Source organism: Nicrophorus vespilloides, unplaced genomic scaffold (assembly GCF_001412225.1).
Source record: "Nicrophorus vespilloides isolate i.1.1-1 unplaced genomic scaffold, Nicve_v1.0, whole genome shotgun sequence".
In the NCBI taxonomy this organism is placed as follows: domain Eukaryota; kingdom Metazoa; phylum Arthropoda; class Insecta; order Coleoptera; family Silphidae; genus Nicrophorus; species Nicrophorus vespilloides.
This window is the reverse complement of record NW_017098028.1, coordinates 197-26,499: the sequence shown is the minus strand read 5'-3', so window position 1 is coordinate 26,499 and position 26,303 is coordinate 197. Positions and strand designations below refer to the sequence as shown.

Sequence of the window (26,303 nt, the reverse complement as noted above, 5' to 3'; positions counted from 1 at the left end):
TACACCTATAAGTATATAGAGTAAGCCTAATAGTACTTAGATTTGATATATTTATGAGAAAAACATAATCTATATATATATATTTATATTCTGCAACTTGAGTTGAGATGTTTTTAGTTTTTGAATTTGAAGATTTCAAAGATTTTAAATATTTAGTTTCAAATGGAAATCATTGGTTGTAGTATATTTTATTCCTTATAGATTTTACTCATAATTGAATGTACAGTACAATTTTGTAAATGGATAAAACAACTTTTAAATTGTAGTCTTCTATAATTGTCTTTTATAAGATGAATGAATTTCTAATATGATTTTCAATATCAAGTGATAATATTTAGAATTAGATTTAGACTTAGACTTAAACTAATTACACCTATAAGTATATAGAGTAAGCCTAATAGTACTTAGATTTGATATATTTATGAGAAAAACATAATCTATATATATATTTATATTCTGCAACTTGAGTTGAGATGTTTTCAGTTTCTAAATTTGAAGATTTTAAATATTTAGTTTCAAATGGAAATCATTGGTTGTAGTATATTTTATTCCTTATAGATTTTACTTATTATTGAAGGTACAGTACAATTTTGTAAATGGATAAAACAACTTTTAAATTGTTGTCTTCTATAATTGTCTTTTATAAGATGTTGTTTCGGACTATAAGCTTCGGGCTTTAGCTTCATATTTATTAATTTAGGTTGTATTGTATAGTACAAAATCTATGAGATTAAAATGAAAAAAAGAATTGTATCCTGACCTTCTGAAGTCCCTGCTCCAGCAGGCGTAGATGACAGGATTCATGCAGGAGTTGATCCATCCGAGCCACGTGACAATTGCCAGGACGATCTCCTCGTGCCAGATGCATTGTAAGCAGAAGCCGGAAAGGAGGTTGACGACGAAGAATGGTAACCAGCAGACTATGAAGACTCCCATCACGATGCCTAAGGTTTTAGCAGCTTTCTTTTCCTTGGCGAATTTGGCTAGTTTCCTGCTGAGCGAGAAGTTCTTGTTGCTGTTGGGACCCATTCGATTCAAGCCGTTATTCTGCAAAGCCGTCAAAGGCTCATCCTCCTGCGGATACAGGGTGCGAGATTCGGCCGTCGGCAGCTTGCAAGTACCACCTCCTCTGTGTATCCTCAGAGTGAGCTCCATCTGCGGTCCGAGCAAGATCTGCTTGGTGCCGAGTCGAAGAGATTTCGTCTGCTCGACTGCGGCCCGGTAAATCCTGTAGTAAGTGAACACCATCAAGGAGAGAGGAAGATAGAAGGATATCGTGGAGGAGAAAATGAGGTATTCTAAGTTTTCGGTGAAAGGGCACTTGTAGGCTGCAATTGGTTCGGTGCGTACGACCCTCCACCACGCGATCGCAGGGAAAGAAATCGCGCTGGAGCAGACCCAGACGGCGGCGATGAGCAAAGCGGCCCGGAAACGTGTCATCTTCATCGGATAGGTGATGGGATCTGTGATGGCCCAGTACCGGTCCAGAGAGATCACGCACAGATTCAGGATGCTCGCGGTGCTGAAGAGCACGTCAAGCGATCTCCAGATATCGCACAAGTCGGGCCCGAAGAACCACGTGTGCTCGAGCACCTCGTACAGAGCGCTGAATGGCATCACAACAAGCCCGACCAGACAATCCGCAAAGGCCAAAGAGGTGATGAAGTAATTGGTAGCAGTGTGCAAGTATCTCTCTCTGTATACGGCTATGATTACAAGCATATTACCGAAGACCGTGGCCAGGGAGAAGAGCAGGAGCAGCGAGACGACGACCGCACGATCCTGCATTAAAGAGCTCCACTGTTCCCAAGCATCCCTCTCCGGATCCGAACCGTTCGTCCAATTCACCTCCGCAATTCCGCTGTTGCTGCTGCCTCCATTCACCAGCTCCAAACCCCCAGATAGATACACCACTTCACTTCCATTCATTGCCATTTCTCGTTCAGCCCCTTCATCTCTGAAACAACCAATAATAATTAATTAATCATTTGTCTAACATCCAATTACTTCTACTACAAATTACTACACTTTAACAACAACAACACAATCAAACTAATTTATTTTGTAATAATTTTATTCAAAAAAGCGGTAATATTTTTGAACAATTCAGGTAGTGTTAATTAAATCTTAAAGGTAGAATTTGCGGTTTCAGGCGTTAGAGTCCTTGAGTTTGTTAAGCTGTTGCCGAGGCTAGGTGAATTAGAACGATCGTGGAGCACTCAAACCCAATCAATAATCAAACTACTAAATTCAGCACAAACTTCTCCAAAATTGGAAAATAATTATAGAAGACACAGAAAGAAACAGTTATGAATAAGTTTGAAAAAATACGAAATAAAAATTTGTAATTTGTAGTAATTTCTCAAAAGGAATAATAATTTTATAAAAAATTTCAAAAAATTGGGTATAAGAAATGAGAATTTCTAATATGATTTTCAATATCAAGTGGTAATATTTAGAATTAATATATAGAATAAGCCTAATAGTACTTAGATTTGATATATTTATAAGACTGAGAAAAACGTAATCTATATATATATATTTATATTCTGCAACTTGAGTTGAGATGTTTTCGGTTTCTGAATTTGAGGATTTCCAAGATTTTAAATATTTAGTTTCAAATGAAAAGCATTAGTTGTAGTATGTTTTATTCCTTATAGATTTTACTCCTAATTGAAGGTACAGTTCAATTTTGTAAATAGATAAAACAAGTTTTAAATTGTTGTCTTCTATAATTGTCTTTTATAATATGAATGAATTTCAATATGATTTTCAATATCAAGTGGTAATATTTAGAATTCGATTTAGACTTAAACTAATTGATTTGATATATTTATGAGAAAAACGTAATCTATATATATAATATTTATATTCTGCAACTTGAGTTGAAATGTTTTCAGTTTCAGAATTTGAGGATTTCCAAGATTTTAAATATTTAGTTTCAAATGAACAGCATTAGTTTAGTACGTTTTATTCCTTATAGATTTTACTCCTAATTGAAGGTACAGTTCAATTTTGTAAATAGATAAAACAAGTTTTAAATTGTTGTCTTCTATAATTGTCTTTTATAAGATGAATGAATTTCGGACTACAATTTTTTTTAATTTAGAGTGAGGAATCGCTTTGAAATCGATATGATTTTCAATATCAAGTGATAATATTTAGATTTAAATTTAGACTTAAACTAATTACACCTATACGTATATAGAGTAAGCCTAATATTACTTAGATTTGATATATTTATAAGACTGAGAAAAACGTAATCTATAAAACCTTGATGAACTTGTGAGAACTACAAAATTAGTATAACAACGTAATAATCATAAATAAGACAAAACTATATGAAACATAAGAAATTTAACGAAAATACGTATAAATGCTTATTTTCATTGTATAACCATTAACAATTAAGACGATTTGTAAACATGATTCATAGTGTATTCACCTAAAGTTGTTAATTATCTGGGGACAATAATGAAGTTGCTATTAATTTACAAAGTTTCAATTTATAAAAACTAGTATTATTCTTAAATTTAAGAAGAAACGTTTAAAACGCAATTTTGAATAAATAAATATGTTTGAACTTAACAGGTTGGAAAAAATAAATGAGATAAAGGAATAGAAATTATTATTAAATTACAAAAAAAAAAGAAAAAAAACTAAATGAAATTTTGTATTATTTTCAATGATTTAACACTGCGTCAGCTGCAGATATGGGTAGAAGCACTATTCCTATATATACACAGACTTTTTTTTGAAGCACTTTAAAGTACTAAATGGTATGTCGGAAGAGTGATGAGACGATTGGAGCTTTCGCACGCCGTCGGTCGATCTCATCAAGAAATATGCAATTTGTTACAAGTTTAGTTATCTCGTCGGGGCTTCTAATAGCATCGGAAAGTCATTTGAAAAAGAATTTCCACAACCTTTTTTTCTTTTCACTTCTTCTTGAGTTGCCAATCGATTGGGCATCGCCGCCTGGCAGATTCCCAAAACACCTCACGCAAAGGAATCATCGTTAGTTTTAATACCAGCCATCACATCAATGATACTCATTCTCTCCACGGTCATTTTCAGCGAACTTCCACACTAAATATTTAACAGTTAATAGCTTTTCCGTCCCGTAAATAACTTCCAGCGCGACTTATATAACATTGCTGACGATTTTCATTTATTCAAACCATCATCAGCCTTTCATTTCATTTCACATAATTATTCAGAAACTAATTAATTGTTAATTAATTGTTCAAACGTTTTAGTGTAAAGTTTATAAAGAAATATTAATGCATTATCTTTCAACAAAATTTCAGTGAAGTTCTTAATGTATTGAAACCATTAAGTCTAATAACTTGAGTAGTTCGAATGCATCGATTTGAATTGATGGAAGTAATAATGTTCATTAGCTATTAGTGATATTGCAATAATCGGTCCGATATGAAACGAATGGAAAATGGAGTAGAAAAAAAAAAGCGAAGAAAATGAATCCGAAATGCAATATATTTTCCTGGCTCCGGTTTCCCAACAGTTCCGATCCTATTAGAATTTAATTGTGTAAGTGTATTTGAGTTTTATATAGGCGAAGCGGTTAACCTGTCAGTTGTGCGAGTCCGGATAGAATTTAGTATTAGCAGCCGGAGGGATGAAGCTGAGAAATAAAATAAGGGAGGAAGGAAGAGGCTTGCGCCTCCTGTAAGATGGAGGAAAAAGCGTGGCATAAACACGAAATTTATTTCAGCTGCAGTTTATGTGGGAAGATGTAAATGCAAATTCTCGCCGCATTTCCCCTGGAGAGTAGAAGGAGGATGGATAGTGGGTCTGCTCGTACCAATGCTTTCTCGCATGCACACGAGGAGACATTGAAATTGCTGAAGGAGAGAAAGATTTCAGTGGAGATCTCGATTCCGCCGCCGCCGTCGCCTTCAGAAAAGGAGTGCAAAGGAAACAAAATAGGGTAGTAAAGGAGTGTTTTTTTCTTTTTCTTTCTTTGCTTCATTTTCTCATGAAACTCTCGGTCTTTTCACTGAAATCTAGTTGGCACCAATTATAGGATTCAATCTCTGAATGGAGGGTCGCTCGCGAGAATTCTATGCACCTCGCGTGGTGGCGGCTTCGTCCTTTCGAAATGAATGCATAATTCATATAATGGCTTACATACAAACACTCGCAGTGTATTTTTTTTCTCCTTCTTTCTTACCACTCCCGATACCTCCTTTCCATGCACGACTTCCATAAATATTTACATTGGTAAATTATTCAGAACAGTTTTTCACATAATTCAATATGCCTCGAGTTTTCACACACACACACACACACACGTGGAAAACAGCTCCAGAAAAATGTGTACACTTGTTCGTATTATTATTATTATTATTTCCCGAAATAAATTTGCAGACACGTCGATATTACATACTTTACACGTGACGTTTTGCATAAATTTGCCTTAATTTGACATCCATTCCGACACTTCCTTGAATACTTTCGTAGTTTCGTTTAACTCTTATTATGCTTCTATTGGCCACTTGTATACTTGAATGTAGGAGGGTTAACGACACGGCACGTTCCTTTGCATACTCGTAATAGATTCAAAACCCTTAAGGTAATCGTTGTACGAAAAAATAAGCATGTTGTTTTGTATATGGAACAACAAAAAAATCATTTATTATTAGAGAAAGCAACGACCTTTCATGACCTCGTTTTTTATTTCTAAAGAGGAATCATTAATTATTTTTTTTAATTGTTCTTTATTTTTCAAATGAAGTCAGAATTGATACTTGTAACACCTCACTCAATTAGTTCGTAGGATTAGTAATAAAACAATAACTTTTGGTCAACATTCGACTTTATTCATCAACAGCTCATAGCAGGCAGCAGTACGAAGATGCCAGTTGTCGAGAAATTCACGAAAAACTGTACACATTGAAAAAAAACGTCGTTTTTCTGTTTTTACAATTTCTACAGCTCAAAGCAGGCAGCTCGATGACAGCACAAAAATGTATCTAGACTAGTTAGAAAGGTGAGATATTCAGCTTTCATACGAGTATTCGGTGATATAATTATCTTAAGGGACATTCAGCTTTCAACTGAGTGGTCGATGATGTAATTATCTTAAGGGGTTGTCGAGAAATTCACGAAAAACCAAAAACACTGAAAACAATAACGAAAAAACCGTCATTTCTCTGTTATGCATAAGACGTTAAGTATGTGTTTTTTTTTCAATTTCTACAGCTCATAGCAGGCGAGTCGATGGCAGCACAAAGATGTATGTAGACTTGTTGGAAAGGCAAGATATTCAGCTTTCAAACGAGTGGTCGATGATGTAACTATCTTAAGGATTTGTCGAGAAAATCACGAAAAACTGTAAAAACTGAATAAAAAATGTTCTTCAGCTTATAACAGGCGACTCGATGACACTACAAAGATGTATTTAGGCGTGTTAGAAAGATGAGATATTCAGCTTTCATACGAGTAGTCGATGATATAATTATCTTAAGGAGTTGTCTAGAAATTCACGAAAAACCGTAGACATTAAAAAAAAACGTCGTTTTTCTGTTTTTTTCAATTTATACAGCTCATGGCAGGCGATTCGATGAGAACACGAAGATATCAATATGCTCGTTGGAAAGGTGGGACATTCAGCTTTCAACTGAGTGGTCGATGATGTAATTATCTTAAGGGATTGTCGAGAAATTCACGAAAAACCAAAAACACTGAAAACAAAAACGAAAATACCGTCATTTGTCTGTTATGCATAAGACGTTAAGTATGTGTTTTTTTTTTCAATTTCTGCAGCTCATAGCAGGCGAGTCGATGGCAGCACAAAGATGTATGTAGACGCCTTGGATAGGTGAGATATTCAACTTTCATACGAGTGGTCGATGATATAATTATCTTAAGGGGTTGTCGAGAAATTCACGAAAATATGTTGTTCAAGAGTGATATATTAAATCCAACGCTTCTCTAACATTTCGATACCTTTCTTGTAGAACGATTTATCTTTGGCCTTAAAATACGGCTTTCGTCCTTTGCTGTTCACTCAACTATATGTCATCTAAGAACTTATTGACTTAGGTCTACAAATAAATTTATATTGTTTTAACTTACACTTATTTTCTTCATAATTTTATGTAATTGATATTAAACAGTTTTTTTTAAATAATTAATTTTTAATTAAATAAAATTGTACTTATTTCAGTAAAATTTTGTAACGGTATTAATGAACTGTTGCAATGGATTATGAAATAATATGGCTTTAACTTCTTTGACAAACATGATTTGCAAAGAACTAATTATAATTGTCACATCCGTAATTAAAGCACTTTACAAAACACCTGTGAAACGTATAAACAGGATGTGTAATTAGGAAGTTCGTTGTAAAGATTCGAGCTGCAGTGCTTAAAGCGTAATCCAGAAAATGGAACGTTTAGGTAAATCCTTTGAAAAGAACAACTCGTAATGACGCATTCGAGGATTTTCCAAGTGCCCTGAATACTCTCCTGAACCCAACAAAATACATCTGCGATGCACTCGAAATCCGCAAAACGAGAGAATCCCCACACAGTTAAGCACTTCACAGTAATTATACGAATTCTCATGCACGCTGAAAGATCTATTCATTTCCGATTTAACGTAATTAACAACCGCTGAAAACAGTGGATTAATTCAATTCATAATCCTAAATACACATTGAATTTAGTTATTAACAATTAATAATAGTGGCGGAATATAAGCAAAAAGGTTTTGTTGGATTAATTCGGTTGAAGGGTCGCGAAATTTTGATAAAGCCTTCAATAATAGTAGAGGCGATGTTTGTTTTTGCTGTGGAAACTTTACACGCTCTGCGCGATGGAAATTAAAACGGGGAAAGAAATGTGTAAATAAGCGCGTTTTTGGTGCCGGAAATTGGATACGCTTGTGACCGACCGGACAGTTTATGTAACAGTCAAACAACCCTTGAAAACTGATTGGCGCACAACGCTCAGCTTTTTGATTTTTGCCGATCAAACATTTGCAATGGTTCCATTAAACGGCCGTTTCGACAGTCTTTATTTTTTGTTGGCACAAACACGTTAACAAAATGCAGTTGATACACTACAAATTTAAAAAAAATACCTTTTACCATTAGATTTTGGTCCTTGTTTTTATTTCTGATTGAGTTTTTTAAATTTTTAATTTAGATTTTGTTCTCTCTCTAATTTATATAAGTATTATATCCTGGTCAAAAATACTACGGTTAATAGTAATTTTAGTTTACTATTTGTCCAACTTTTATTTCCCGGGAATTCTTAAGAAATTAATTTTAAATTTCCCGGGAAGAAAAATGAATGGGAAGAAGTAGTCATGGATACTTGAAAAAACGTGATATTTGTACAGTAAATAACAAATGCCAGCTGTACATCTTGATATTTGACAAGTAAATGACAGATTTTGGTTCTTGTTTTTATTTTTGATTTTTCTCTGTCTAATATATATAAGTATTAGATCCCGGACAAAAAGACTACGGTTAATAGTAATTTTAGTTTACTATTTGTCCAACTTTTATTTCCCGGGAAAAAAAAATGAATGGTTAGAAGTAGTCATGGATACTTGAAACATCGTGATATTTGTTGAGTAAATGACAAATGTCAGCTGTACATCTTAATATTTGACAGGTAAATGACAGATTTTGGTTCTTGTTTTTACTTTTGATTTTTCTCTCTCTAATTTATATAAGTATTATATCCCGAACAAAAAGGCTACTATCAATAGTAATTTTAGTTTACTATTTGTTTAACTTTTATTTCCCGGGAATTCTTAAGAAATTAATTTTAAATTTCCCGGGAAGAAAAATGAATGGGTAGAAGCAGTCATGGATACTTGAAACAACGTGATATTTGTTGAGTAAATGACAAATGTCAGCTGTACATCTTAATATTTGACAAGTAAATGACAGATTTTGGTCCTTGTTTTTATTTTTGATTTTTCTCTCTCTAATTAATATAAATATTATAACTCGGACAAAAAAGACTACGGTTAACAGTAATTTTAGTTTACTATTTGTTTAACTTTTATTTCCCGGGAATTCTTAAGAAATTAGATTTAAATTTCCCGGGAAGAAAAATGAATGGGTAGAAGCAGTCATGGATACTTGAAACAACGTGATATTTGTTGAGTAAATGACAAATGTCAGCTTTACATCTTGATATTTGACAAGTAAATGACAAGTATCACGTATTCGAGTTTGGCTGTTCAATAATACTTGAGGAGAAGCAAATAAAATAGAGGTGTGATATAGATTGGGGACGGTTCGAGGAAGCTTTCTTCTTGTTGAAGGAAAAGAAAAAACAGAGTTCTTGTCCGTTCAGTTGAAGACCACTTCTGTAAAGGGCAAATGTATTGAATTAGGATCGAGTTATTGGAATTGTGGTTGACGCTGTCGTGGGCGGATGAGGTCAGGTGGGTGATCGGTGAGAGAGATGGGGTTGCGAGCGGTGGATGGAATGGGGGTGGTGAGAATGGGTTAGGATCGGGGATGGCATCTCTTTTTTTAGTTTGTCGTTTGTTGTCGAGGTGGTGTGGTATATTATTAGTCGATGTGGTTGTGGGCATGAAACAGAAACGTACAGTGGGCGCATCCATTCGAAGGATGTGGAAGGTTCCTTTGCGGATGATTGGGCCGATGGAATAATCAACCGGGCGGAAAGTATCGCGGTTTTCAACCACATATACATCCCCACACGAGCCGCCTTGTGATCACCGCTTAATTTGATATACATATATGCCGCCCTCTAACCTACACCAACCAACCAACCACCCCCCGAAACCCCCCTTCGCGCAGCGATTCACCCTCCTGACCGCCCTTGCCTCTCCAGCAGTCCGCCGCCGCCGCCCCCGACTCCACCGACCCCCCCAACCTCAACATCCATATCGATTGGATTATAATATTAGTCCTCAACTTTATACATACAAAATATATATACATATATTTATTGACGTTGAAACCGATACTCCACACGAAACCCAAAATACCTAAAGCCCTTTTTATTTGTTCATATGTTATTTGTCAAACAACTTTGATCAAACACATCTGAATGCCTACAAATATATCAAGGAGAGGACGAAGAAGGAAAAAACAAACATTTTCCTCTATTAGACAAAATGCACGCTGTTTTCTCTAAATTTCCCATTTCTTCCTCAATTAATTCTTCAAAACACTTTCCATTGAAAAAAAAATCAATTATCCATAGGTGTACGTTTATTTTTCTGAATATACTATAGTAAAATTTCTATATTATACCAACGTTTGAGACGAGAAACAAAAACATTTTTTTTTATATTCTGAAAAAATATTTCCTGAAATATTTATTTTCCTGAAAATCCCTTATTTTTCTGTACTACCGTTTTTTTTCTTCTAAATCCATATGCAATGCTTAATATATATGATATTTAAGGTTTTTACTCAAAAATACCTAAAATCATTATTGATGTTAATAATCATAATTTTTCCCAGTATCAGAAAAAAGAAAACTAAGAAAAAGCTTTAGGAATTCTTAACATTTATAATTTTTCTTCTTTGAAAAAATCCTTAAAAAAACAAGTTGCAGTAACATAAAAAGAAATAATAAAAAAAGAATTGCAGAGTTAATATTCATGTTAATATTCAGTAAAAATGTTTAAAATCCTTAAAATTTTCCATTAAACATGATTTATTTGTCCTCGATTAGTGCGGTTTCTGTCTGGTAAAAAAAAATGTGCCCCTTAATTTAATGCGGTTTTGAAGTTCTCGATCAGTACGATTTCTGTCTGGTATATCTTCTTTTTCTACATTAATTCCAAATTAATTATTTTTACTCACATTTTCTTCAATATTAAATTCATCAGTATTATGTATATATATATAAATATTTCATATAACTTTTGAAGGACTTTTGTACTTTGATTCAAAGAGTTATGTGATACGGAAATTTCAATTGCCTTTTCGTCAAAGCCTTTAAGTTTTGAAAGAACGAGCATGAATTTCAATTTAATAAATTCCTCCTCTTCCACTTACTTCCACTTGTCTTTTCCCATTAGGTCTTCGTTTCTGAGTTCCTCTTTGTGTGTATCCAAAAAAATAACACTTTAGTCACGATTATTTACATATTGTTTGCGAACATTTGTAAAGTTTCATTGAAAATATTTACAAATTAAAAACATTTACAAATTACAAAATATATATTTTTTATTGCGATATTTTGAGTTATTTTCTAAGAATATGAAAGTAATCGATTATAATTGTGTTTTCTATAAAGAAACAATACAATACAACTGTTGATCATCAATTTCGATGAAGTTTTACGAATTGACTACGATCGATAATTCCATATTTTTTTCTAAACTTTGTTGCGTGTAACCTACTTCACATTCTTTGTCTATAGAATTATCAAAAAAAAATTATATAGGACAAGATGATATACAACTTTAATAGCTTTTGTGTCTATTTATTGGCGCACTAAATGCTTTTTATTATATAAGAAAAATATGATATACAGCTTTTTATCGCTTAAATCAATGTTGCGTGGCGCGCAAATAGTTTTCGTTTCCTTTAGAAAATTGTTGCCTGATTAACTTATTCTCTTCCACAAACATTTCCTTCGATCTAATAATAAACTTATATATGATTTGGTTTCATTTGTGTGCTTTATTCCTTTCATCAACATCCTTTAAGCTATTTAAGTTGTCGTGTCCGAGGGATGGAATTCTGGACACTGTTTGATATTTTCTTCTGTTGTATAGCCTTAGGTTTGGTAAATAATGAATCTGACGAGTTTTACTTATGGTTTATTATTCAAAGTGTTTGGTTTATTGTAGTTCTTCCCTCAGGACTCTGTAGTTTATTCTTTAGCGTTCTTCCTAAGCCTAATTACAAATACTTATTCTACATATGAAATTAACTAAGCAAGGGGGTGGGAGTTTGAGGAGTAGGGTTACAATAAAAATATTTTTATTTTTTCTCAATTCAAATTTCATTTATTTTCAATTAACAAATCCGCACTAATCGAAGCCCAATATATACCAGATAGAAACCGTACTAATCGAGGACTTGAAAACCGCATTAAAATAAGAGACACAAAAAATATTCTCAATTCAAATTTTACTTATTTTCAATTAAAAGTTCATTGAGTTTAATGACATTATATAATTTTATTTTCATTTTGCGCTCGTTTTCTCCATATTATTCCCTCTTTATTTATCTCTCGTTCCTTCTATTTTTCATTTTTTTTGCAAAAAAAAACGACGGCAACGGCACGAAGTTATTTCAGTAATTAAAACGCTGTCACGCCAAGTTAAGAATGCCAAAGCGGAAAATGTATATGCTGCACTTAATGAAAATTAATGCAAAATCGCGCGCCTGTAACGAATGCTGTCTCCAATTTCTTTCGTCGCGCAATCATCGTCATTTAACATTCATTAATTGGTCAAATATTCTTGAATAATTGAAATTTAGTATTCTTAAATGAAGAAGTGTAAAATTTTAGTATTTTTCAATGAAAACGATAAGATATGAATGAATTTGTTAATTATATCACATATAATTGCTTAAATTATCTCTTTTCTTCACATTAATGTTTACTTTAGTTTCAAAGTTTTCTTCACTTTTATAACAGTCTTTTCTCAGACTTTTTCAAAAAAAATATAGAAGAAACCAGAGATAAATAAAGAGGGAATAATATGGAGAATACGAGCATAAAATACAAATAAAATTTCCCGCATATAATGTCATTAAATTTACCGAACTCTGCTACCATTTTCATTTAATATCTGGGCTTCGATTAGTGCGAATTTTTTAATTGAAAATAAATAAAATTTGAAATGAAAAAAATAATTTTGCTCTTTATCTTGAAAAAAAATAATTGTGCTCGATTAGTACGGTTTCTGTCTGGTATATTGGGCTTCGATTAGTGCAAATTTTTCAATTGAAAATAAATAAAATTTGAATTGAAAAAAATAATTGTGCTCATTATTTTAATGCGGTTTTCAGACCCTCGATTAGTACGGTTTCTGTCTGGTATATTGAGCTTCGATTGGTGCTGATTTTTTAATTGAAAATAAATAAAATTTGAATTGAGAATATTTTTTTTGTGCCCTTTATTTTAATGCGGTTTTTAGTACGGTTTCTATCTGGTATATTGGGCTTCGATTAGTGCGGATTTGTTAATTGAATATAAATGAAATTTTATTTAAGAAGAAATAAAATTGGGCTTCGATTAGTGCGGATTTTTTTAATTGAAAATAAATAAAATTTGAATTGAAAAAAAAGAATTGTGCTCATTATTTTAATTCGGTTTTCAGGTCCTCGATTAGTACGGTTTTTGTCCGGTATATTGGGCTTCGATTGGTGCGGATTTTTTAATTGAAAATAAATAAAATACAATCAAAAACAATCTTAAAAATCTACTATTTTCTTAATTTTGATTGAGTTAATTATACAACAATTTCTGTATAATTTTGTACAATTTAATAAATAATTTAACAGTTAAAAGTTACAGAAAACTATGGAAACAACATAATTTGTATTTTTTCTTATTGTTGTAATGAATACAATTAAATTTGCTTTGCTTTATTTCATGATGTTTCAGCTGGTTTTGTTGAATCGTGATGTTAATTAATGTATGAAAGTAAAAATAATATTATAGTGGAGTTCAATTAATGTTGGTCTTTCGATCGAATTACGTATTCATGGTGTGCGAGGATAATCCAATCGGACAATATTTACTCTTCATAAACGGAACGGATTATCTCGTATCCCAATTTTATTCTTCGCGTCTCTCTTTCGACGAGGACGAGCTTAATCATCCCCCCGATTCAGAGGTTCGGATTGGGAACTCAATTACCGTCGTCCCACTGCTGTGCACCGCATCAACATTTCTTGTGCGTGTGCGTTTTATGTAGTATGTGTATACATGAGAACGTGTGTTGAGCTTGCGAATGCAGAGAGCATTAGGACAATCGTTATTCGCTTACCGTCATGCAAATTGGCGACTTCCAGAGCAGTCTGAATAATTTAAGAAGTTTCGGAAATTGCAATTAGGGGGATTAGAGCATTTGTTCGGGATTAAGGCGTGGAGGCAAGGTGTCGTGGAATGCGTGATAAATGCCGTCACACACACACACTCCACATCCTCTCATCCACATCCTCATCCAGAACGAATCATCATCATCTTATTATTATTATTATCATAACCAGCAGCGCCCGCCTTATAATAATAATTCATAATTGAATAAACATGGAAATTTATGGCATAAATTGCACTCGTCAGACGCGTCCCAGCGTGAATCCGTGGATTACATAACATACGGAGGAGACGAAGGAGCAAAGGGGATGAGAGAGATAATAATAAAAAATATATATATCTGTGTGTAGAAATCACACGCGAAGTCTGCCGTCATTAGATGAGCGCAATTTGCGTCCCTTAAACAAAGTATTTATGGATACTCTGCTTTTTTTTTCCGACAGTTTTCGAGGGTGGAGGAGACGTCGGGAGCCAGAGCGCTCTTGGACCTTGATCTAGCTTCACCACAACCTTGGATCAATTGCTGCGGATCCAGTGCCAAAATCAATAGCACGCATTATGCAATTTATACTTCTACTTCTTTCGCTCAACCCTCGAAATTGTTTGCATTTCATTTTATTATCCTATCTCCCTATCTTTTTTTTTTCTCTGTAACTTCTTATTTTCTTTCTTTTTCAGTTTCGTTTCTTCATTGCGGTATTTCTGAATTTATCGTGTCGCCTTTCGAAACAACAAACCCTATGTTCTCTTCAATAAAAAGTTAACATTATTATCCTAGATTTTTGAAAATAATACGCAATTAATCTAAATTGTTCTTATTCCTAGATATTCTTTTATGCAACTACAGAAATTATTAAGAAATGGAAACGCTTTTCGAAAATTTACAAAACTGTGAAATAAAGAAATTTAGACCAACTTGAATTATTGACTTAAACGAATAAAAACTAAAAAAATAACTTTACTATAATACATTTCTTTTAAACAATCAAGGATGTAAATTGATGATATTCCTATTTACTTTTTAAAGAATTCCAAAAAGTATTGAGAAAAGCAGAAATATTTCCTTCAACTTTTTCTCTTATTTTTATTATTTTTATTTCAGTTTCGTTACTTTATTTCTGAATTTATCGTATCGCCTTTGGAACTAACATTTACTTGAATAATTCTTCCAAACCCTACATTCTCTTTTCTTTTATTTGTTTTCTATTACCAAAAAAGACTAAAAAGTTAACATTATTACTCTAAATTGATCTTATTCCTGTAAATTCTTTTATGCAACTTCAAAAAGTATTAAGAAATGGAAACGCTTTTCTAAAACTTACAAAATTGTAAAATAAAGAAATTTAGATCAACTTGAATTATTGACTTACTTCTTTTAATCTAATAAAAACTAAAAAGTTATCTTTATTATAATACTTTTTTGTAAACAATCAAGGATGTAAATTGATTATATTCCTATTTATTGTTTAAAGAATAACAAAAAGTATTGAGAAAAACAAAAAAATTTTTCTCTTGTTTTTATTTCATTCTTTCAATTTCTCTTCAACAAAAATTAAAAATTTAACATTATTATCCTAGATTTTTGAAAATAATATGCAAATAATCTAAATTGATCTTATTCCTATATATTCTTTTATGCAACTACAAAAAGTACTAAGAAATGGAAATGTTTCTCGAAAATTTAAGAAAACTGTGAAATAAAGAAATTTAGACCAACTTGAATTATTGACTTACTTCTTTTAAACGAATAAAAACTAAAAAGTTATCTTTATTATAAGACATTTTTTTGAAGCAATCAAGGAAGTAAATTGATTATATTCCTATTTACTCTTTAAAGAATTCTAAAAAGTATTGAGAAAAGCAGGAAATTTTCCCTTAACTTTTTCTCTTATTTTTAATTCTTTCTTTCAGTTTCGTTACTTGATTGCAGTATTTCTGAATTTATCGTGTCGCCTTTGGAAATAACATTTTCTTGAATAAATCTTCCAAACCCCACGTTCTCTTCTCTTTTTTTGTTTTCATTTACCAAAAAAGACTAAAAAGTTAACATTATTACGTTTTTCAAAAATTTAAGAAAACTGTAAAATAAAGAGTTTTAGACCAACTTGAATTATTCACTTACTTCTTTTAAACGAGTAAAAACTAAAAAGTTGACTTGATTATAATACATTTTTTTGAAGCAATCAAGGATGTAAATTGATTGTATTCCTATTTACTCTTTAAATAATTACAAAATGTGTTGAAAAAAGCAAATTTCTTTTCCTTTAACTTTATATTTCTTTCTTCAGTTTTGTAACTTTATTGCCGTATTTCTGAATTTATCGTATCGCCGTTTGAAATAACATTTTCTTGAATAATTCTTCCAAATCCTACGTTTTTTCTCTTTTTTTTGTTTTCTTTTACCAAGAAAGACTAAGAGGTTAACATTATTACTCCAAATTTATCTTATTCCTATAAATTCTTTTAAGCACCTACAAAAGAAATTGAAACATTGAAAACATTTTACAAAATAATACGTTAAAAATTTGAATTGATTTCGTTCCTAAATATTATTTTTTACAATTACAAAAGATATTATGAAATTGAAACGCTTCTGAATTTACAGAATTGTGAATAATAATTTTATATATGATATCATTTTGAGAAGTTTTTGTTCTCTTTCTTTCAGTTTTGGAATGTATTGTGTCGCGTTTCGAAACTACACGTTTTTGAATCCTCCACCAAACCCCATATTCTATTCTCATCTCTTTTTTTTTTCATTCCTATACTAACGGATGAGGGTTTCGCAGGAATCTCCCAACTATATACACACACGGCCGGGAGATAAATATGAAATTTTACTCTAATTACGGCCATAATTTATAAAATCCATTACGCCTCGTCCGAATCGCGTTTTTCCGCCACGCCATTATCAGCCCTCCACATATTTATTATACTCTCTCTTTCTCTCTCACACACACACACAAATTTTTTCACACAATAAAAACATATATATCTTGTTTGCTTTTTTATTGCTTCGAAGGTCCTTGGAGTTTACTAAATTATGAGATTCCGTCGTGTTTGTTTAATCCCCTTTCTCGACTTTATTAAATACTAAAACGCTACCATTATTTTCGTACAATTACATAAATAATTCATAAAGCATTCATCCTATTCAAAAGTGATACTTTTTTTTTTTTAATTATCAAAAAATATTTATTACATAACGATTTTCATTTGAAAAGCTCTTTGATTATTTGTCTTTAAGATTTAGAGAAATAGTACAGAAAGTTTAGATATAGAAACTTACATTGACAGCTTGCAAAATGCAGTAAATAACTACAGAATTGCGAATGAAGAAATTGAAAAAAACAAGTTGAATTATTGAATTACTTCTTTAGTTCATATAAATACTGAAAAGTTAACATTATTATCACACATTTTATTAAAAGTTGCGTCAATAATTTGAAATAATCCTATTCGTATTTGTTCTTTTACACAAGTACAATAAAATATTAAGAAAATCTAAAAAGTTAACTTTAATATCATGAATTTTCGAAAATTCAAGAACGCAAATTGTTTATTTTTCTATTTACTCTTTTGGAAAAAACAAAAAGTATAATGAAATGAAGATGTTTTTTGAGTATTAATATAAAAAAGTAAATAAAGTCAAGACGTTATGAAAACTTATATTAAAGTAAGAAATCACATATACAGACTTGTGAACTCTTTGGAAAAAGTGAAAACTAGAAAAGTTAACATTATTATCATAAATTTTCGTTAATAATTTGGTAAAGTTGTGAATGAATTCTATTACTATTTAATTTTTATATAAAAACAAAAATATTGAGAAAAAAAAGCGTTTTTCTTTTAGTATTTTTATATGAAATACATTGATGAAATTAACAAAGTAAAGTTATAAATCATCCTGAAAACTTACATAGAAGATAACTACAAATTATGAATGAAGAAATAGAGAAAAACATGTTGAATTATTGATTTACTTCTTTAGTTCATATAAAAACTCAAAAGTTAACATTATTATCACACATTTTGTTAAAAGATGCGTCAATAATTTGAATTGATCCTATTCGTATTTGTTCTTTTATACAAGTACAAAACATATTAAGAAAATCTAAAAAGTTAATAATGTTAAATTACAAAATTTTCATAAATTTTCACGTTGTCAATTGATTCCATTCTATTAAATCCATGTAATTTATATTAAAATTAATGTTTACAAATCTTCATAATTATTAACAATTAGATCATAAAATTTATATATTTACAATGAATCAACTCAACAAATTACACTTAGTTTTCAAACGATTATTTACATATTTGATGTATAAAAATGGACAAAAAATATTAATTAAACATATTACTGTTTTAGCAATCAAAAAGATAAATAAAAATTGATTTTTTTTCTATAACTTTTGTTTAGTTGAATGTTTCTTTCACATACAGATAAAATTATTCGACTCGTATATCCATGTATTGGCTGTTTGCATTCCAAAGAAATCCTTGAATCCTCTTGCCAACATAACGTCGTTCCATTCAAATCTACATCCAAAGAAGCAACATCGATAATTCAACGTGTATATTTCTCTATTTGTATTCACGATTCTTGCAGTTATTTGTTGCTTTATAACACAACACTGTCAATATACGTTTTCGGGACGATTTATATCTTGACTCTAGTTTCTATTATATTTCTCATCGCATTAGATGTTCTCTATATAATATCGTGACATCATCCTTGAACATCATATCTCAGATTACATCACAAAAACCTTATCTATAGTTTTATTCTTCTTTGTTGAGTAAACAATAAATAGACAAGTTTTTTTAACGTACTATTGTATCAAAAGAAGAATATCGATAAATCAATTATCTAATTCGTCCTTCATAATAAAATATATATTTTTTCATGTTAATTATTACTTTTTTTTTGTTTTTATTCTATCAAAAGAAGTAAATCAATAATTCAGCGTGTTTGTTTCAATTTTTTCATTCACAATTCTGCTTTTACACACAGTCAATGGAAGATTAATATCACTTTCTTCAGTTTCTTTTTACATGTTTTATGAAAGAAAAACAAAGCTTTTTATTTTCTCAATACTTTTTGTTGATTAAAATTAATTAGGAATTGGAAACACGTTTATCTTAATTTCTTCATTCATAATTTATAGTTATTTTCTGCGTTTCTTATAAATGTACTCATTTTACTCAATATTTTTTGTTGTTATATAAAGAATAAAAAGGAATATAATTCACAATTTATGATAATTATTAGATTTCACTTTATCCAAAGGATAAATCAAGAATTCAACATGTTTATTTCAATTTCTTAGTTCAAAAGTCTGTGTATGTGATTTGTTACTTCAATATAAGTTTTCACCACGATTTATGTCTTGACTTTCTTTACTTTCTTATACAAATAATCAAAAAACAACTTCATTTCAATATACTTTTTGTTTTTTCGTAAAAAGTAAATAGAAAAATAAACAATTTACATCCTTGAATTTTCGAAAATTTCTGTTATTAAACTTAACTTTTTAGATTTTCTTAATATTTTTTGTACTTGTATAAAAGAATAAATACGAGTAGAATCAATTCTAATTATTAACGCATTGTATTACAAAATGTGTCATAATAATGTTAACTTTTTAGTTTTTATATGTACTAAAGAAGTAAATGAATAATTCAACATGTTTGTCCCTATTTCTTCATTCACAATTATGTAGTTATTTTCTATGTAAGTTTTCAGGATGATTTATAACTTTACTTTGTTAATTTCATCAATGTATTTCACATAGAAATACTTACAAAAAACGCTTTCATTTTTCTTCTTATTTTTATTGTTATATAAAAAATAAATAGTAATAGAATTCATTTACAACCTTACCAAATTATTAGCGAAAATTTATGATTACAATGTTAACTTTTCTAGTTTTCACTTTATCCAAAGAGTTCACAAGTCTCTATATGTGATTTGTTACTTTAATATAAGTTTCCAAAACGATTTATGTCTTGACTTTATTTACTTTCTTATACTAATACTCAAAAAACAACTTCATTTCACTATACTTTTTGTTTTTTCATAAAGAGTAAATAGAAAAATAAACAATTTATGACCTTGACTTTTCGAAAATTCGTGAAAGTTAACTTTTTAGATTTTCTTAACATATTTTGTACTTGTATAAAAGAATAAATACGAATTGAAACTATTGACTTCTTTGGAATTCAAACAGCTAACTAGTCGAATAGTTCAATATATTGTGAAAGAAACATTCAACTAAACAAAAGTTATAGAAAAAAATCAATTTTTATTTGGCTTTTTGATTGCTAACACTGTAATGTGTTTAATTAATATTTTTTTGTCAATTTTTATACATCAAATATGTAAAATTGTTTAAATAATCATTTGAAAACTAAGTGTAATTTGTTGACTTGTAAATATATAAATTATTAAATTTTAATTTCTAATTGTTAATAAATTTGATTATAAATTTTCATATAAATTCAAAAAAATACATGCATTTAATTTCTTTTCGTATGTGGATGAAATATTTTTAAGAAAGATTCAAACTGTTTCATCAGTTCTTACTTAACAGACAACAAATTTCTGTTCTATTTTTAAAATTTAATTAAACTAGTACAAACAAATGAATTAACAAAACAAAATAACGTGCATAGGCCATCTGGGTATTAACAGCAAGTTTATGCTCCAAACGTCACAACATTGACGAAAAAAAAAAGACTAAACCTGATTTCATCAATACTTAACTTACAAAAAAAATTAGTATAAATTTTGTAAAACACATTTTTCTCAGTTTTAATACAAAATTGTATGTTAGTTTTTTTATGTATAAATGTAATGTAGATCAATTTTATACGTTTGTCAAAAATGTGGACCAAATTAATTAATCTCTTTTTCAACTTGAATTAACAATTAATTAAGAAAAAAGTAATTAAGTTTATGTAATTTATGTTGCATACATTTGTCTTGAAAAATGTATGAGTTGTTCATCAAAAAGGAATCCCTTAAAGAGTGTTTCTCTGTACTATTTAAGGAAGTGGCACTCTTTCTTGAAATGTTAAGAGAACAATGCGTTCGGTTCGTGGATTTCCACTCTGCGCAATTAAAAATTAACGTGAATGAGTGTAATGTTCGAGTGCACGGATACGGAAATTGGAAAAAAAAAGATTCAAACTATAAAAAAACATATTATTTTACAGTTATTTTCAGTTGAAATTTTCATAATCAATAATTAATAATTACTTAATTAAAACTATAATTAAATTCAATACTTTTACATATTTTAATTGTTTTTATTATGAGGATTTTGTCCAATTTCAAAAATTGTAAATTTATATGAGATTAATGAAAAATAATCATTTTTAAATTTGTTTTTTTTATAATTTTTGCAATAAAATTATAAAAATATTTTTAGAAAAAAATAATGAATATGTAAATATTGTATATTAAGTACATATAGTAATGATAAATAATATGTGAGTAAACTAAATATGTTGCTTATATTAAAAAGTAATTTGCGTTTCGATCGATTTTTTTATATTGGATGAAGCAAAAAAAATTCTGATCATGAAATAATTGTCTATGGAATTGTTTGTATTTACACACACCGTTGACATTCTTTACACTTTATGTTATTGGGTCATTAAGGAATTTGTAACAGAAATTATTTATTCATCAACATTATGATAAAAAAACATTAGTTACTTTCATTTTGTAATAATTGTCACAAATTGTCTTACTTTCTTTGATTTTAAATGTATACTTTTCCCGGTAAATCTGTACATTTACCGAACTTGTAAGTAAATGTAAGTATAAATCTGACAGCAGCGTCATATATCTACTTTTACCAGTAAATGTTTACATCTACCTACATATATCTGCAAAAGTTTAAGATAAACAATCGTTTTTATTCATAAACAATATGTTACATTCCATAGGTTTTTTTCTCTAATATTTACTTAAACTTAAATATTGAAAAAAAGGAAAATAAAAAAATTACACAATTCTTACTTTTATTCTTCTATTCTTTGTTACCGTCGATTTTAAAGCGTGATCAAAATAATTCATTTACGCTAAAAGTACACAATCGGTAAATGTAAGTATAAATCTGACAGCAGCATTATATATCTACTTTTAACGGTAAATGTTTACATCTACCTACGAATATCGGCAAAATTTGAAGATAAACAAACGTTTTTATTCATAATGAATATGTTACATTCCATAGGGTTTTTTCCCTCACATTTACTTAAACTTAAATATTGAAAAAAGAAAATAAAAAAAATACACAATTCTTACTTTTATTATTCTATTCTTTGGTAGCGTTGATTTTAAATCATGATCCAAATAATTCATTTACGGTAAAGTACACAATCGGTAAATGTAAGTATAAATCTGACAGCAGCGTCATATATCTACTTTTACCGGTAAATATTTACATGTACTTACGAACATCGGCAAAAGTTGAAGATAAACAAACGTTTTTATTCATAAACAATATGTTACATACCATAATTCTTACTCTTATTCTTTGCTAGCGTTGATTTTAAAGCATGATCCAAATAATTCATTTACGCTAAAAGTACACAATCGGTAAATGTAAGTATAAAACTGACAGCGCTCTTTTGTTTGGGGTCTCTGCAAAGGCATTCGATGGCATTATTTGACAATGGCAGTGGATGCGAGAGAGAGAGAGATATAATTTTAGCGCATTGTTTATTTACTTTTGAAACCGCTGTGGCACCTACATGAACATTTACCGACATTATTCGGTAAATGTATACATTTCCCGGAAATTGTGGGTAAATCTAAGTTGAAGATACATTTATTATGTACTTTTACCGTGACATATGTATTACATAGATAAATATATATCATATAATTAATAAATATTCTAATTATGTTTAATTATTTAGTAACGATATGAAAACTTCAAATATATATAAATGAAATAATTAATGTATGCTTAATTGTGTAATTCTAAATCAATGTTGTGTTTAATTAATTGAGTTGTTAATGGTAATGAACATAATTTATTACACATAATTTCATATAATATTTACGTATAAAGAGCAGAGATATTGATAGAAATATATTTCATTGGAATAAAGAAATGTAAAATTATATGATGAAATATTTCAATCGTTGTTCATTTTCTCTTTTCAAAACTTTACAACAAATGCATTGAATGAACTAAAATGTATTTGAAGTTATAAGAAACATTATGAAAGCAAATATTTCAATCTTTATTAAAACATTCATATTGCATCAAGAAATGTTAAGAATTTAATATTACAATATTTGATTGAATTGTTAATATTATTACAACAAATTAATTGCATGAACTAAAATGTTTATAAGAAACATTATAAAATCATTTATTTTCTATTTTCATAGCTTTGAAAGAACTAATTTTAAAACAGGCACTGAATAATTATAAGAAAATGTGTAAATGATAAATTTATATAGTGAAAGTATGGAAACGCAATTATTTTAAAGTAAATTCGAAGATAGTAAAATCTGAAATGTACATAAAGTATAAATAATTATTTACTTGTGTATTTTATCAACTTCTATTATAAAAATATTGTTACAACAAAATTCATTGAATAAACTAAAATATTTATATCTTTTTGAAACTGTAAGAAACTTTGCAAAAGCAAATATTTCGGTCTTTATTAGTTTCCAGAGTAAGTTTAAAACAAACAATGAATAATTATTTGTAATTGAGAACTGTATGTATTGAAAGTATGAAAACGAAATTATTTTAAATCTTTATTAGTTTCCAATTTCCATAGAATAAATATATGAAAATGTGTAAACTGAAATGAACATATTTAAAAGTATTATTTGTAATGGCTCAAAGAGCTCAAGCTCGCAAAAAGCCACAAAAACAAATAACTTAAATCATGTAACAATTCACATTAATAAAGAAATTTAAAACGGAAATGAAAAAGTATTATTGAGATATTAAAAACTGAAACATTATAAAAGCAAATATTTCGATCTTTATAAGTTTCCAGAACTAAGTTTAAAACTAACAATGAATAATTATAAGAAAATGTGTAAATGAGAAATGTATATATTGAAAGTTGGAAAACGTAATTATTTTAAAATAAATAAGAAGTTAGTAAAATCTGAAATGTGCATAAAGTATAAATAATTATTTAGTTGTATATTTTAACAATTTGTATTATAATAATATTATTACAACAAATTCATTGAATCAACTAAATTATTTATATTTATTCAATCTTTATTAGTTTCTTATTTTCATAGCTTTAATAGAAATAATTTTAAAACTAACAATGAATAATCATAAGAAAATGTGTAAATGATAAATTTATATATTGAAAGTTTGAAAACGCAATTATTTTAAAGTAAAATCTTGAAATAAAATTAGAAGATATTAAAATCTGAAATGTACATAATGTATAAATGATTATTTACTTGTGTATTTTAACAATTTGAAAGAAATTGAGTTCAATTTTGTTGAATTTAATTAAAATTTGCAGAAAAACCTTTGTTCGAAGAGAAAAATCATTGCAAAATTAAAAAGTTAATCAAAATGGAAAAATACACAAAAATCAGTGAAAAATGTTATATTTTATGTAATCGTACAATTAGAGCAAGTAAGACAATCAAAATTCAATTTTTTTTAATTTGATATCAATAATTTAAAAAAGTAATTAAAAAGAAATGTGTTTGTTCATAAGTTTTCAAACTTTCTGTGTATTTTGATGGATTTGTTGAGGTTTCAAATGTATGTGTTTATTGGATTCTGCTGTACTGAAATGTTACTTACAAAAGGTTTTTAGAAAATCGTGAAACCAGTTGGGGCACCATCCAATTAACCCCAGATGCTCAAACATAATTTAACGTACAAAAAAGTTTAAAATTTAATTTTTCTTATTTAGAAAAAAAAGAACAACTGCTGTTAATTGTTAAACTACGAGTTAATTTAAATTGTCATCGGTTTGGATTAAATTCGTCTGTTATTAATTATATTTTTATTTGTTTGTTTTTTGTTGTTGTTCTTGTTGTTGTTAATATTTAAATTCTTCGAAATGCGAGACTTTTGCGCACGCGGCGGCGGTTCACGCGTTGTTCCCAGCACGTAGTGTTGTCGTGTCGCACGGAACCCCCCCGGTGCAAACGTCGGCGGCGGCGGCGGACTGAACCGCCAAAAGTTCGGGCCACTTTGGCGTCGAGACGCAGGCGCCGCCGCCCCCCGAGAGCTTGCGATAAACTGAATACAAACTGGTAGCGCAATTGTGCGTCCCGCCGCACACCCTACGCCGTTCACGACCGCCCCCCATTTCATTGTGTGTGTATGTATGTACGTGCGTGCATGTATACATATACACACACTTATACATAAACAACAACACATGCACAATGTGTGTGTGTTTGTGTGTTTAACGCAAAAACCTCCCTTAGCCTGTCGGAACGCACCGCACTTCGCCTTTCCACCAAACAAACAACAAATTATTTCGCGGCCCCCCAATTTTCTTTAATGAAATCACACACAGCCCTTTCGGATTTAATATTGATTAACTCGACGTCCACACTAAAACCACCGTCCCGCCACCCCCCAACAGCATTAATAACAATAATATTCCCACTTCCCCCCCTTGGAAACTATTTTTGTTTATTGAAGTGACAGCACGTAATTAAGGACTTGCAGCACTTAAATTTTACAACTATTTTAATCAATATTTGTAATTAAATTAAAAGCATTTTACTTAATGTTAATTTGTCACACACTTTGTTTTTTAATCTAGTTAAAATAAAGATGTGAGATTGTAATTATGTCAACTTTTTACTTATATGAATAGAAATTTAAAAAAAAGTCATAAACGCCATTTTTTTTAATAATACTAATTTAAATTTTATACTTCTACAGGTATCCCCCGACTTACGAACTCCCGGACTTACGAACTCTAACTTGTTACATGGAAATATAAAGTGATAAAAAATTAACTGTACAAACAAAAATTGATAATTTCTTTAATAAAATAAAACATTTTTGGAAGATCTACAATATTGTTGATGTCTACATTGAGAAGTATTTACAAGTAAACCGAATTTAACATATATAAAACTAAAAAACCATGATAAAGTATGGTATTTGAGGGGATGCAATGGATCTTCTAACACAGTGGTTTCCAAACTTGATGTTACTACGCCTCCCTCAAAAGTATGTAATCATTTGGCGCCTCCACTTTCATAAAAGGAACGCGCATTACAGC

General features: G+C 29.8%; 1 protein-coding gene across 1 annotated transcript; it reads right to left on the bottom strand.

Moving 5' to 3' along the window:
* Nucleotides 1-760: 760 nt before the first annotated feature.
* Nucleotides 761-25,269, bottom strand: LOC108561543 (dopamine receptor 2-like; the record flags this gene model as incomplete). The annotated part of the gene is given in 2 exon segments (XM_017919529.1): nt 761-1,957; nt 24,857-25,269. Coding segments are annotated over 2 exon segments (1,238 nt in total), but the record flags the coding sequence as incomplete, so codon positions are not given.
* Between the last annotated feature and the right edge of the window lie 1,034 nt (nt 25,270-26,303).